The 12962-nt window shown below is 36.4% G+C and overlaps 1 protein-coding gene across 6 annotated transcripts in view; it reads right to left on the bottom strand.

The window, feature by feature from the left end:
• The window catches only part of RBL1 (RB transcriptional corepressor like 1), a 76904-nt gene that overhangs the window by 11076 nt on the left and 52866 nt on the right, over positions 1 to 12962 (bottom strand). For 5 of the 6 annotated variants that reach the window (XM_047771134.1, XM_047771136.1, XM_047771135.1 and 2 more), the window contains 4 exons: positions 11751 to 11962; positions 5385 to 5561; positions 3597 to 3668; positions 1614 to 1704 (listed from right to left, as the gene is read on the bottom strand). In XM_047771134.1, coding sequence (XP_047627090.1) covers positions 1614 to 1704; positions 3597 to 3668; positions 5385 to 5561; positions 11751 to 11962 — 552 coding nt within the window. The remainder of the gene's footprint in view (positions 1 to 1613; positions 1705 to 3596; positions 3669 to 5384; positions 5562 to 11750; positions 11963 to 12962) is intronic. The other variant, XM_047771138.1, reaches the window with a different exon arrangement.

The following is a 12962-nucleotide window of genomic DNA, read 5'->3' as shown; positions in this document are numbered from 1 at the left end:
GCTATAATCTGGGTCTCTCAAGTGTTCTAATGAAGAATGCCAGTCTGGGGTGCTCGACTAATATGATAGCGTATGTGGTCCATGAATGTCCAGTTGGTGTTTTAATCAGGAACCCATTCCCCAGGTGGCTAAACCAGGGTTTCTTGAGGTATGTCTCCATCAATGACCAAGGCTTTGCTAACATGCTCAATGTCAGAAATGAGTTTTCATTGATGAAAATAATGACCATTTATTAAGTATGCCTAATGCTAAAAACTGGGAAATTACAAGTATTTAAAATAAGCAGATTGGTTAACATATTTGAGACACTATCCACAACAGCATGAAAGGGATGAGAGATCCAGTGAGGTCTGTGTGGCTTTACTACTATGAATGATGCCCAGGCCTGGACCCTGATGCATGTTGTTTGCCTGATCCTGGCTTTAAAGAGAACAGAATCCTGCTCTGGAATCCTGGCATCTACCTCAAGTGAACCCTTTATGTGAGGTGGTGGTTGGTCAGGCACCTGAGACTTGGAACTGCACAGGATGCATAAACTGTGTGTGCTTTCTAAAAAAGTAATTATCTTACTCCTAACTATGAATTTGTTTATAGAACCAGAACTATTCTCTGAAGGTGGTGTTCTTTGTGAGCCACACAAGAAGTCTGAAAGTAGTGTTCTTTGGTGTGTCAAGTCTGGTTCATAGCATCTAGCCATAGCTCCAGGAAATGGAACACGTCTTATTGAAACAAAGACTTGCCAGACAGTATCCTCTTTTGCAACTTTGTCCTTTTTTTTGGTGCCAGAATTTCCGAGAGTCTATTATCATTATTATCTAGTATCACTGGATACTCTTTCTGCTCTGTACTGCATAGGAGCTTAACAATGGCTTTTTGGTTTTTTTTTTTTTTTTGCTTTATAGGGATCCAACTGCAGCATATGGAGGTTCCCAGGCTAGGGTTCCAGTTGGAGCTACAGCTGCCGGGCTACACCACAGCCACAGCAACGTCAGACCTGAACCATGTCTGTGACCTACGCCACAGCTCATCGCAACACCAGATCCTTACCCCACTGAGCGAGGCCAGGGATCAAACCCGCAACCTCATGGTTTCTAGTTGGATTCGTTTCCACTGCACCACGACGGGAACTCATCTTTTCTTCTGATTCTCCTTTCTTTAAAAAAAATTACTAGTGCCTGAAGTCTTATCTTAGCATGATGGTACCAACAAGGTGTTGACCTTGCTACTGGTGACAGAATACCTACACTCTTATTAATGAATGAGATATTTCCTTAACTGTCTTCCCAGGCAAATCACTGACACCTATCTTACTTTCCCTGTCATTAGACTGATTTTTGAATTTTATGTGTGACACTTGTCTTTTATGTGTTTCATTAATGTGTATATGAACACTAGGAAATTTCTAAAACACAACTAACAGGTGGCAAATGAAGGGTTTCAATACACATCCTCTTTGGTGGGAGGCACCTGACCCATACTTATTTCAAACTCATTTGTTTCTTCCCAAAACACATATGCATTATCCATTATAATTAACTCCATGACATCCACTGTATTATGCACAATGTAATCAAAAGTATACTACATAGGGAATGTTAAATTGGGCAACTTACCACAATCTGTCATTTCAAAATCACCATTCAGGTTTTTACTGTATGCCATAGCTTCTCTTGGAATACTTTTCAGTAGTACACTTCTATAGACCTATAGGTCAGAATGGGGGGGAAAGGACTGCTAAGTCACAAAGAGGCACAGGTTAAGCAAAACCCAAATAAGAGGAGCAAGATATCAAGACACTTAAAAAGTATTTGTATGGATGATAATCAAGGGAAAGACGTCAGTAGTCTTGTAAGGGTAGATTAAGGCAAACGTCTGAGAAGAGGGGACAGTGAAGCAGAGCTCACTAGCTGAAATATGCCACTGTAGGAGGTTACAGAATAGAAGAATTAAGTAAGTAGTAACTAGACACTAATGAACAGGTTTTACCAAATAAAAGCAACTCAAAAAGATTTGAGCCTGTACTTTCTTTCTTTTAATTCCTAACATGAGAATCACTTGATCTCAATTAGGGCTTGTTTTCCCGCTCCCATCCCATGCCTAACTCCTTTCAGGTGGCCACATGAAAATTTGTTCCCCTCCCTGCTCCTAAACTGTTTTTAACCTCCAAAATAGCTGAAAGGCATGATCCATTTCTACTCATCCTATGGATATCAGTATTGAGAGAATATTTAGGAGGCTGGGGCTTGCTTGGTCCATTTTTGACCCACACTAACTTCACCTTAATCATCTTAAGGGATACTCTGAACCTCTGTAAGCTCTGGTCCTAAGGGGTTTTTCTGAAGAGGCCCAGAAACAAGGCCTCTTTTAGCTTATCATAGGATATGACAAATGCCTACACTTGGCTCTTGTAAGACCTCTATATTGCTGTCAGTGTATTTGCATTTGGGGCTTAAGTAAAGAGGTGAAACTATCTGTGGGGCTCTCTTAGAAGGGAGTATGACTACCAGTACTGGGGCCAGGGATATCTGAGCCAACACTTTTCTTCGCTTCCTAAGATGGCAGATCAGTGGGGCCAAAGGGGCCCCTTTAGAACAGAGCAATCAGGCTCATGAATGGCCTAATCCTTAAGGTAACCTAATTCTGTATTCTTTAGCTATAATAACCACAGTAATATAGCGCTAACAGTTACAAAATGCTTACTATGTGCCAGGCCACTGTGCTAACATTTTATATTTCCACAACTGAAAGTTTATACAGAAATCTCATCATGGGTATTATATCAAAAATGTCTGACATCTATTCAAAGATGAAACATTAAGATTCTTGGCAGATGGAAAAAGAAGTGAGACTTAATTAATACTCAAATTGCACTGGATTTAAACATCATCAGAGAATCAAGTCTCATACAATTGAAGAATATTATTATTACTATTATTTTTGTCTTTTTAGAGCCACACCCATGGCATAGGGAAATTCCCAGGCTAGGGGTTACTGCTGAGTCACTATGGGATCACCAAAGAATGTTATTATTATAAATATTTTTCATTAGATTTTGAAATGAAAACTCAAAAAATGAATTTAATTGTTAAAAAATCCCCCCCTCAACAAATGAAATAAGAATGTGTGAGGGAGTTCCCATCTTGGTGTAGCGGAAACGAATCCAACTAGGAACCATGAGGTTGCAGGTTCGATCCCTGGACTCACTCAGTGGGTTTAGGATCCAGTGTTGCGTGAGTTGTGGTGTAGGTGGTAGACATGGCTCAGATCTTGCATTGCTGTGGCTGTGGTGTAGCTGGCAGTTGCAGCTCCAATTTGACCTCGAGCTTGGGAACTTCCATATGCCGCACATGTGGCCCTACAAAGCAAAATAAGAGAATGTGTGAAAAGTATATGCATATATATGGATGAGTCAAAAATAGAAAGATTTCTGGGTTCTACTGAAACTTTTTTAATGAAACTGTCTTGAGTTTAATGATGTCCATTAAACCAAAAAATCTAGAGTTAAACTATAAAAGAAGTTTACCTTTTATATTACTTGTCAGCAGAGAAATAGTACAAATCTATTTTTGGACAGGAGAAAAAATAATGTAACTCACATGACTATTAGCTTGGGGCTGATTCCTATAGCTTTTCATTATTTCTTGAAAAGTTCTTTCTTCTTTTGTTACCTAAGGAAAATAAAAACTGCATTCATCAATTGCTTTTAAAAGAAAAATGGCTTTGAACAAAAACTTCAATTACACGTTGGCACTGAGAGCAGTCTTGCAGAAAGCTATTAACCCCAGGCCACTCCATAACTAAAAACCACTACCATTTATGACTTTTACTACCTTAAAAGTTTAGGCTTTGTGGCCTGTGGGGACTCAGCTAATGTTTCATTAATCATAAGCACTCAGATTGCCATGGTATAACTCTACTGAAAAGACATTTCTTTATAAGAAAATATGTATAAAAAAATTCAGATCTGCTGAATCCTCTGCAGCCTCCAGTTTTATTAGTTTTTAAGTACTTACTTAAAAGTAAATTAACCACATACTGAAGGATAGAAAATGTCTTGTGATGATTCACAATAAAATTGAGCACTTATTATAAGATTAGTCTTTTAACAGTTCAGGACAGACTGTAGGGTTTTAATGCTTAGAAAAGTCACAGTGGTTGTAAAAGAAAGAAAATAAATTAGCGATCCATAAAGGAATCTCTTCTAGTCTATTTATTATCATAAAATTCACTTAAATTACTTTTCTTTTGCTTCACTGTCCATTAGCACTAAAACTATTCTTCACAATGATGCTCTCCATAGAAAAGGTAAAGCCAGATCTATGGCAGTTTTCAAGAAAACACAAATGACTAGTTAATAACATTTATTAATAGAGATTTTAAAGAGGCTATGTGAGAGGGGAGTAACAAAGGAGTCTGAAAACATGCCCTCTACCTCAACAATCTTAAAGATTCAATCTTAACATGTACATCTCCTAGGACTGCTAGTTGGCGAAAATGGTGAAGACCAAAGTTACAGATAATTGTTTCAGATATATTAGAATTTAAAAAACAAGTAAGACATGCTATTTTATGCCTTAAAACATGTAGCAACTAGAAAGTAAAATGGCTTTTCTGAGGAGGTGAAATAAATCACTGGAAAGCAATATAGTAAAGAAGCTATTTTATATCAGCTAATGAATCAGATCACCGGCCGTCACTGAGTAACTTTGGCCAGCTGCTTTCAGATCTGGGTCTGTTACTCATTGAAAACATAACGATCATTTTAAAGTAACAAGATTAGAGGTGTCAGAGGGGTAGGGGTGGAAATGATCCTCCTTGAATAGCGTGGAGAACCACTTTACCACAAATGGTTTCTTTTTTTTTCTTTTTAGGGCCGCACCTGCGGCATATGGAGGTTCCCAGGCCAGGAGCTGAATTGGAGCTACAGCTGCTGGCCTACGCCACAGCCACAGCAACATGGGATCTGAACCACACCTGCGACCTACACCACAGCTCATGGCAATGCCGGATCCCCAATCCAATGATGGGACCAGCATCCTCATGGATACTAGTCAGATTTGTTTCTGCTGCACCACACCGGGAACTCCTACAAATGGTTTCTAAGACCATTTCCAACTTCTTTACAACCAATGAATTCTTATGCAGTGAGAAAGCCGATTATTAAAACACTAACCGGGAAGAAAAAAAAAAAACCCAAACAAACAAAAACTAAATGGAGTCTAGAGAATAGCTACAGAGCTAGAATTTACCACATAATTAACAATGGTAGGCACTGTTGGCTTATAGCACTTTAGCTGATCTAATGACTAAATGCAACAGATTTTCACTTCATGCTTCAAATATAGGCAACTTGAGCAGATAGCTTCCCTCAACTTATGCATTACCTTTGCCATGATGTAAAAGGCACAAAGGAGGAGCTGATCCAAATGTCTGTCTTTCATCAGATCAGGGCAGTGAACTAAAGTGAATTCAAAACATGTCCATATCTTTCTTCGTAACTCATTTGAAACATCCAGTTTTAAACATAAATCACGTAAGCGTACACTTGCCAAATGATAGACCTAAGATGGAAGATAGCACATTGACGCAAAAAAACCACAAATAACTTCTCGAATTTATGTCTTACTGTGAACATGGGCTTTCGGGCCAAGATTAATAAACCTAAGGCTAGTGATGCATTAAATTATATTAAAAAAAATCTGTTTTATAGTGTTAGTTCACTGCTATGGCAGAAGACTATAAATTAAAACAAAATTCTCTTTGGAAAACTACCTTAAACATTTTTTTGGAAAAGGTGTTATGTGCTATTATATGCTATCAAGTATGTGAAGTGAGAACACTAAAATTAAAATGCAGGATTTACTGGCATCATTACCATTATGAATACACAATTTTTCAAATGCTCAGAAGTCTCTCTTTTTGGTTTAGGTAAAATAGCTAGAAAGCCTAAGATGTCACATAATGCACTAAAATGGCTCCAAAAATGAATCAGCAAACAAAACCATTTTAAAAATGTCCCCTATATTCTACATTGTTTTTATGAGCACACAAGAGGAATGGTAAGTAAATGAGAAGCCAGGTTTTGTTGCTGTTGCTATTTATTGAGGTATGACTGATATACAACATTATATTAGTTTCTCATGTACAATCTGACTTAACATTTATATACGCTGTGAAAAGATCACAGTAAGTCCATCATCACACACAGTTGCAAAAATTTTTTTCTTGAGAACTCTCAGATCTACTCTTTTAGAACTTCCAAATACACAATATAGTATTACTAACTATAGTCATCATGCTATACATTATACCCAATGATTTACTTGTTTTTCACCTATTCTGCCCACTCCCCGCCCCTGGCAACCAATATCCTGTTCTTTGTATCTATGAACTTGTTTTTGTTTTTTAGATTCTACATATAAAAGAGATCATATAGTATTTGTCTTTGTCAAGTTATTGTTTTTAAGTATGTTAAAGTAAATTCAGTTCAATGCCTTGAACCTTTTATATAGAGTTTTTATATGAACTGATGTTAATGCAAATAAAGGTCCTGAAAGATTCTAAAATGATTTCTGATCATCCAAAAAGCATTATGCGTCATTATTTCAAGAACTGGTAACGCTACTGTGGTATTTCTAAACCAGACTATACTATTTGAACTAAGTCTTCAAATCTAAATGGTCAGGGCAAAAAAAATGAAAAAGAGTAAGGCATTCTTCACAGCCACATATCTTTTGACAGGGAAAAAAATTTCACAAATTAAAGCTTAAAAATGAATCTTAGGGCGTTCCCATCGTGGCGCAGTTGTTAACGAATCCGACTAGGAACCATGAGGTTGCGGGTTCGGTCCCTGCCCTTGTTCAGTGGGTTAACGATCCGGCGCGTTGTTGCCGTGAGCTGTGGTGTAGGTTGCAGACGCGGCTCGGATCCCGAGTTGCTGTGGCTCTGGCGTAGGCCGGTGGCTACAGCTCCGATTCGACCCCTAGCCTGGGAACCTCCATATGCCGCGGGAGCGGCCCAAGAAATAGCAACAACAACAACAAAAGACAAAAAAAAAAAAAAAAAGAATTTTAGCTATCCAATACACTAATCTGATAGAGAGATAAGGGTTGACTCTAAAGCTGCCAGTGATTCATTTTATAACAAACTCACTTTCTTCATCCCATCCCTTTGTTTCTGGTCTAGTTGGCTAAGAGATAAACAGGAACCCTTGGAGTAAGGGAAATAGGAAACATGCCGGAACTTTATATTCATGACAGGAGAAGATAACAGATTCAGTGAGTCCTAACTAGAAAGATTAAAAGTAATATGTAATTGAGTAATATTTGTTAAGTATCTTATAAAGTAATCCAAAGTTAAGGCCTTAAAGAGACATATTCTGGAAGACTTCTGATTCTAGCAAAATCACAGTAAATTCTATTCAGGCATTGGACACCAGCATCACACTGAGTTCAGCATGGATAACAGCTGCAATTTACTTAAGAAATGGTTATTTTGAATTCATTATATATATGGACATTTAAATTCCCTTTTAGGATAAAATTTTTCTAGCTTTTAATCTATATCAAGTAGGCTATAATTAAATGGAAGGTAAAGGACAAGCTAGATTCTGAAATTTAAAATTCAGAATTTAAAAATTCATAAATGCCTTATTTTTGTCAGTCTTAGATTCATTACCAAAGGCAGCAATTTGTCATTTTGAAAATTAAAAATAAGGAATGAGTGGGGAAAATACCACCTTTGGGACTCTGTTTTTGAAACAGGCCTTAGGCATAAAAGGTGGGCAAGAATGGGAATGGTGGGACATAGTAGAGAAGGCAGTGGGAGGGAGAAAAAAGAGTAAGTGTCTCAAGAATTATTATAAGAAAGACTAGCGGAAATAAACTTAAATTCGCATCGAGATAATTTGAAAAAAAAACAAAAACAAAATTTCTTTAAAATTTTAAATCTTAAACCTTAATCACAATACTAGAAAAAAAAAATACCTCCTTTTTCATTTACAATTTTCAAGTATAGGTTAGATAGCCACTAGTCATGGGATAGACTGGAGAAGTGTCTTCCAATTCTGGATTTATTTTAGAGAAGTATCATGTTTGGTTACAAATATCTGAATAACACTTGTCTTATCAGAAAGTTTATAGTACTTGTAAAAGATAAGGAGGATAAGTTGAAATCATTCCTTTTAGATTGTTGCATTAATACTAAAATAATCTAGTAGCTCCCTGGTAGCCTAACAGTTAAGGATTTGGCATTATCACTGCTGTGGCTTGGGTTTGATCCATGGTCTGCGAATTTCTGCATGCCATAGGCACAGCCAAAAAAACCCCCAAAAAGCAAAAAACAAAACAAAACAAAACAAAAACAAAAACCTAAAATAATTTAGGGATTATCATGAGAACTGGTCAAATCTTAAAAAGTAAGATACTGGATTTATGATAAAAATTATGTAGATGCCCCACAGTATCCCCACCAATCTTAATGAATCTTCAGTAATTTAAACTTGTCTATAAGGTCTAAGATGTACCAGTCCCACAAAAACTCCAATCCAAAGCAATATAACACAAGGGAGTTCCTGTAAATTCCAGCAGATGGCTAACTGCTTACTTGAAGTTATGTGAAACAAGCTGGCAGGAAACATAAGTTATATCAGGACATGGAATCAAGCCCTATGAGTCTGAGTCCAAACACAGCTCATCAAGATCATAATGTTCTTTTAAGAAGAGGTCAAACATGTTTTTTTAAAAAGGCTAAAGGTACACTACCTGATACCAAAGCTAGATAAAGACACTATAACTACAGACCAATATCTCTTATGAATATTGATATGATATTCCTCCACAAAATATTAAAAAAACCTAGCAACCGAGTATAACAGTATACGTTAAAAAGATCATACATCATGACCAAGTAAGATTTATTCCTGGAATGAAAGGATAGTTTAACATATGAAAATCAACCAGTGTAACTAAATTAACAGAATAAAGAAAAAAATACAGTCATCTCAGAACTGATGCAGAAAAAAAAAAAGCATTTGACAAAGTTCAATATCCTTTTATTATAAAAACAAACCAGGAATAGAAACTAGTTCAACATAATAAATATCATATGTGAAAAATCCATAGCTAACATCATACTCAATGTGAAACAATTTAAGCTTTTCCTCTTAAATCAGGAGTAAGACAAGCAAGCTCAATTTTAGCATTGCTATTCAACATACTACTGGAAGTTCTAGCCAGAGCAATTAGGCAAGAAAAAGAAATAAAAGGCATTCACATTAGAAAAGTAGTAAAATTATCTCTGTGTGGAAAACCAAAAAACCCTGGAGTCCATAAAAAATGGCAGAAATACCAAATGAATCAAGCAAAGTTGTGGGATATAAAATCAACACACAAAATTGCTTTTATTCCTATACCATTAACAATGGATAATCTAGGTGTTCCTGCTGTAGTGCAGGAACTGAATCTGACTACAGCAGCTCGGATTACTCCAGAAGCTCAGGTTTAATCCCCAGCCCAACAGAGTGGGTTAAAGGATCTGGTATTGCCACAGCTGTGGCATAGATCATAGCTGTGGCTTAGACTCAGTCTCTAGCCTGAAAACTTTCATATGCCATGGGTTCAGCCATAAAACAAAATGAAACAAACAAGAACAATAGACAATCCAAAAATGAAATTAAGAAAATGACTCCATTGACAATATCATGAAAAATAAAATACTTGGGAATAAATTTAACTAAGAAGGCAAAAATTTGTACACTGAAAACTGAAACGCTGAAAGAAATGAAAGAAAACACAAATAAATGGAAAGACAGTCCACATTTTAGACTGAAAGACTTAATATTGTTAACATATCAACACTATTCAGAGCAGTTATAGATTCGATATATTTCCTATCAAAATCCCAATGATTTTTTTATGCAGAAATAGAAAAAAAAAAATCCATCCTAAAACTCCTATGGAATGTCAAGGGACTCTGAATCGCCAAAACAATCTTGAAAAAGAACAAAATTGGAGGCCTCACATTTTCTGATTTCAAAACTTACTATAAAGTCACAGTAATCAAAACTGTACAGTACTGGCATGAAGAAACCAATGAATAGAATAGAGAGCCTAGAAATAAACCTTCCCATATATGGTGATGAATGACTTTTGTCAAGGGTGCCAAGACAATTCAAGGAGGAAAGGCAGTCTTGTCAACAAAGTGGTGTTGAGAAAACTGGATATCCACATGTAAAAGGACAAAATTGGGTCCTTACATTATACCATATATAAAAATTAACTCAAAATGGATTAAAGTCCTAAATGTAGATTGCTAAAACTAAAAAATCCTACAAGAAACAGAGGAGAAAAGCTTCATGACACTGGAATGTGCAATGATTTCTTGGACATGATGCTAAAAGAATAAGACAACAAAATGAAACAGATAAATTAAACTTCAAAATTAAAAATTTCTGCACATCAAAGGATGCTATGTACAACATGGTAAAAAGGAAAACCAAGGAATGGGAGAAAATACTTGCAAATCATATATCTGATAAGAGATGAATATCCAGAACATATAAAGGACTATAACTCAACAATGAAAAACTCAAAAAACAGGCTAAGGACTTGACATTTCTCTGGGGGAGATATACAGATGGCCAATAAGCACATGAAAAGATGTTCAACATCACTAATCATCAGGAAACGCAAATCAAAAATATAGTGAGATATACCACTTAACACTCATTAGGATGATTATTATCAAAAAACAAACAAAAAGTGTTGCCAAGTATGCAAGGAACTTACAACCCTTGGACATTGCTGGCAAGAATATAAATGGTGCAGCAAATGGTACAGTAGTTTCTTAAAACTTAAATTTAAAATTACTGTTCCATGGAGTTCCTGTCATGGCTCAGTGGTTAAAGAACCCGACTAGTAACCATGAGGTTGCGGGTTCGGTCCCTGGCCTCACTCAGTGGGTTAGGGATCTGGTGGTGCCAAGAGTTGAAGACGAGGCTCGGATCTGGCGTTGCTGTGGCTGGGGTGTAAGCTGGCAGCTATAGCTCCAATTGGACCCCTAGCCTGGGAACCTCCATATTCTGTGTGTGCAGGCCTACAAAGACAAAAGACAAAAAAAAAAAAAAAAAAGAATTAGTATTCCATTTCTGTATGTACACAGAAGAATTCAAACAGAGACTTGAATAGATATCCGTACACCAATGTTCATAGTAACATCATGCAATCACAACAACCAAAAGGTAGAAACAGCCCAAATGTCAATCTACAGATGAATGGATAAACAAAACACATTATATACATATAATGAAACATTATTCAACCTTAAAAGAAGGAAATTCAGACACACACTACAGCATAGATGAATCTTGAAGACATATGCTTAAGAGAAATAAGCCTGTCATAAAAGGACAAATATTTTATGATTCCATTTATATGTGGCACCAAGAGTAGCCAAATTCATAGAGACAGAAAGTACAATGATAGCTACTGGGGGTGAAGGGAAGAAATGAAGAGTTATTGTTTAATGGTGCAGAGTTTCAGGTTAAGAAGATGAAAAAGTTCTGGCTATGGATGGTGGTGAAAGCTGCCCAACAATATGAATGTACTAATGACACATATTAAATGGTTAATGTAATACATTTTATTATGTGTACTTTACCACACACACAAAAAGGCCAAAACCACCCTCCGTTACTCAATCTTTCTTGCACTTATTAAATGAGATCTTTTTAGAAGCTAAAAAACACATACCTTTCTATAAAACAGCGCTAAGGACCCAGTTCTCTTTGGTTTGCTTATTCCAATCGGATGTACCTCTTGTGCTTTAGTCAAATGGGTCTGTTTTGGAGAAGCACCAATTAATGACTGAGCTGTAAGTGATATAGGACTCTCGACTTTGGACTCCTGAGTTGTATTCACGGAAATTGGTATCAGTGTGATCTCTCCAGCATCATTTGCAATACCTGAATGTACAAGCAAGAGTTTTTAGTTTTAGAAACTAAGTGCATGTGTTCTAGAAAAGTTGTCAATTCTCCCTTCCTTCCTCTCTCCCTCCCTCCCCCTTCTCCCTCTTTTTCCTTCCTTTCTTTCTGTCCCTGCTTCCTTTCTTCCTATCCACAGGAATATGTTAGAAGAAGAAAGCCACAAAAAAGTAATTCTAGGTTATGATATTCTTATTTTATATTTCTGCTATGAAACAATAATATTGTTTTGTTTGGAGCTCTAAAGGAGATGGTTTTAATCAGTAAACAATTTTTGCTCAATGCACTCATTTGTAAAACTCAGATAAGGAAACAAGTCCTAACAAAGAGGACAGTAAATTTATAAAATATGGAAATTCAAAAAACAGTGTAGGCATACCTCAGAGATAAGGTGAGTCTGGTTCCAGACCCCACAATAATGTGAGTATCATAATAAGGTGAGTCATATGAATTTTTTTGGTTTTCAAGTGCATATAAAAATTATATTTATACTATAGTCTATTAAGTATGCAATAGCATTATGTCTCAAAAACAATGTACACACCTCGATTAAAAATATTTTGTTGCTAATCTGACAACACAGGGTTGCTGCAAACCTTCAGTTTGTAAATTTGATTAAAAAAAGGGGGGGGGAGCAGTAAAGCACAATAAAGGAAAGCTCAATAAGACAAGAAATGCCTCTAGTACAGGTTCAAAACAAAACAAAAGGGTGGAGTACAGAGGATCTTTAGGGCAGGGAAACTATTGTGTATAACAGTATTATACCAGATGTGTCATTACACATTTATCAAAATTCATGGAATGTAGAACACCGAGAGTGAACCCTAATGTAAACTATGAACTTGGGATGATAATGATGTGTCAATGTAGGTTCATCAACTGCAACATGTGTTACTCTGGTGCAGAATGTTGACAGCAAAGAAGGTTCAGTTTTTCCCTGAAACTAAAACTATTCTTTTTTAAAAAAAGGTACAGGCTCAAG

The sequence above is a fragment of the Phacochoerus africanus genome, chromosome 3, assembly GCF_016906955.1.
Source record: "Phacochoerus africanus isolate WHEZ1 chromosome 3, ROS_Pafr_v1, whole genome shotgun sequence".
Lineage (NCBI taxonomy): Eukaryota > Metazoa > Chordata > Mammalia > Artiodactyla > Suidae > Phacochoerus > Phacochoerus africanus.
The sequence above is the reverse complement of the archived record's forward strand: the minus strand, read 5'-3'. Positions and strand labels throughout refer to the sequence as shown.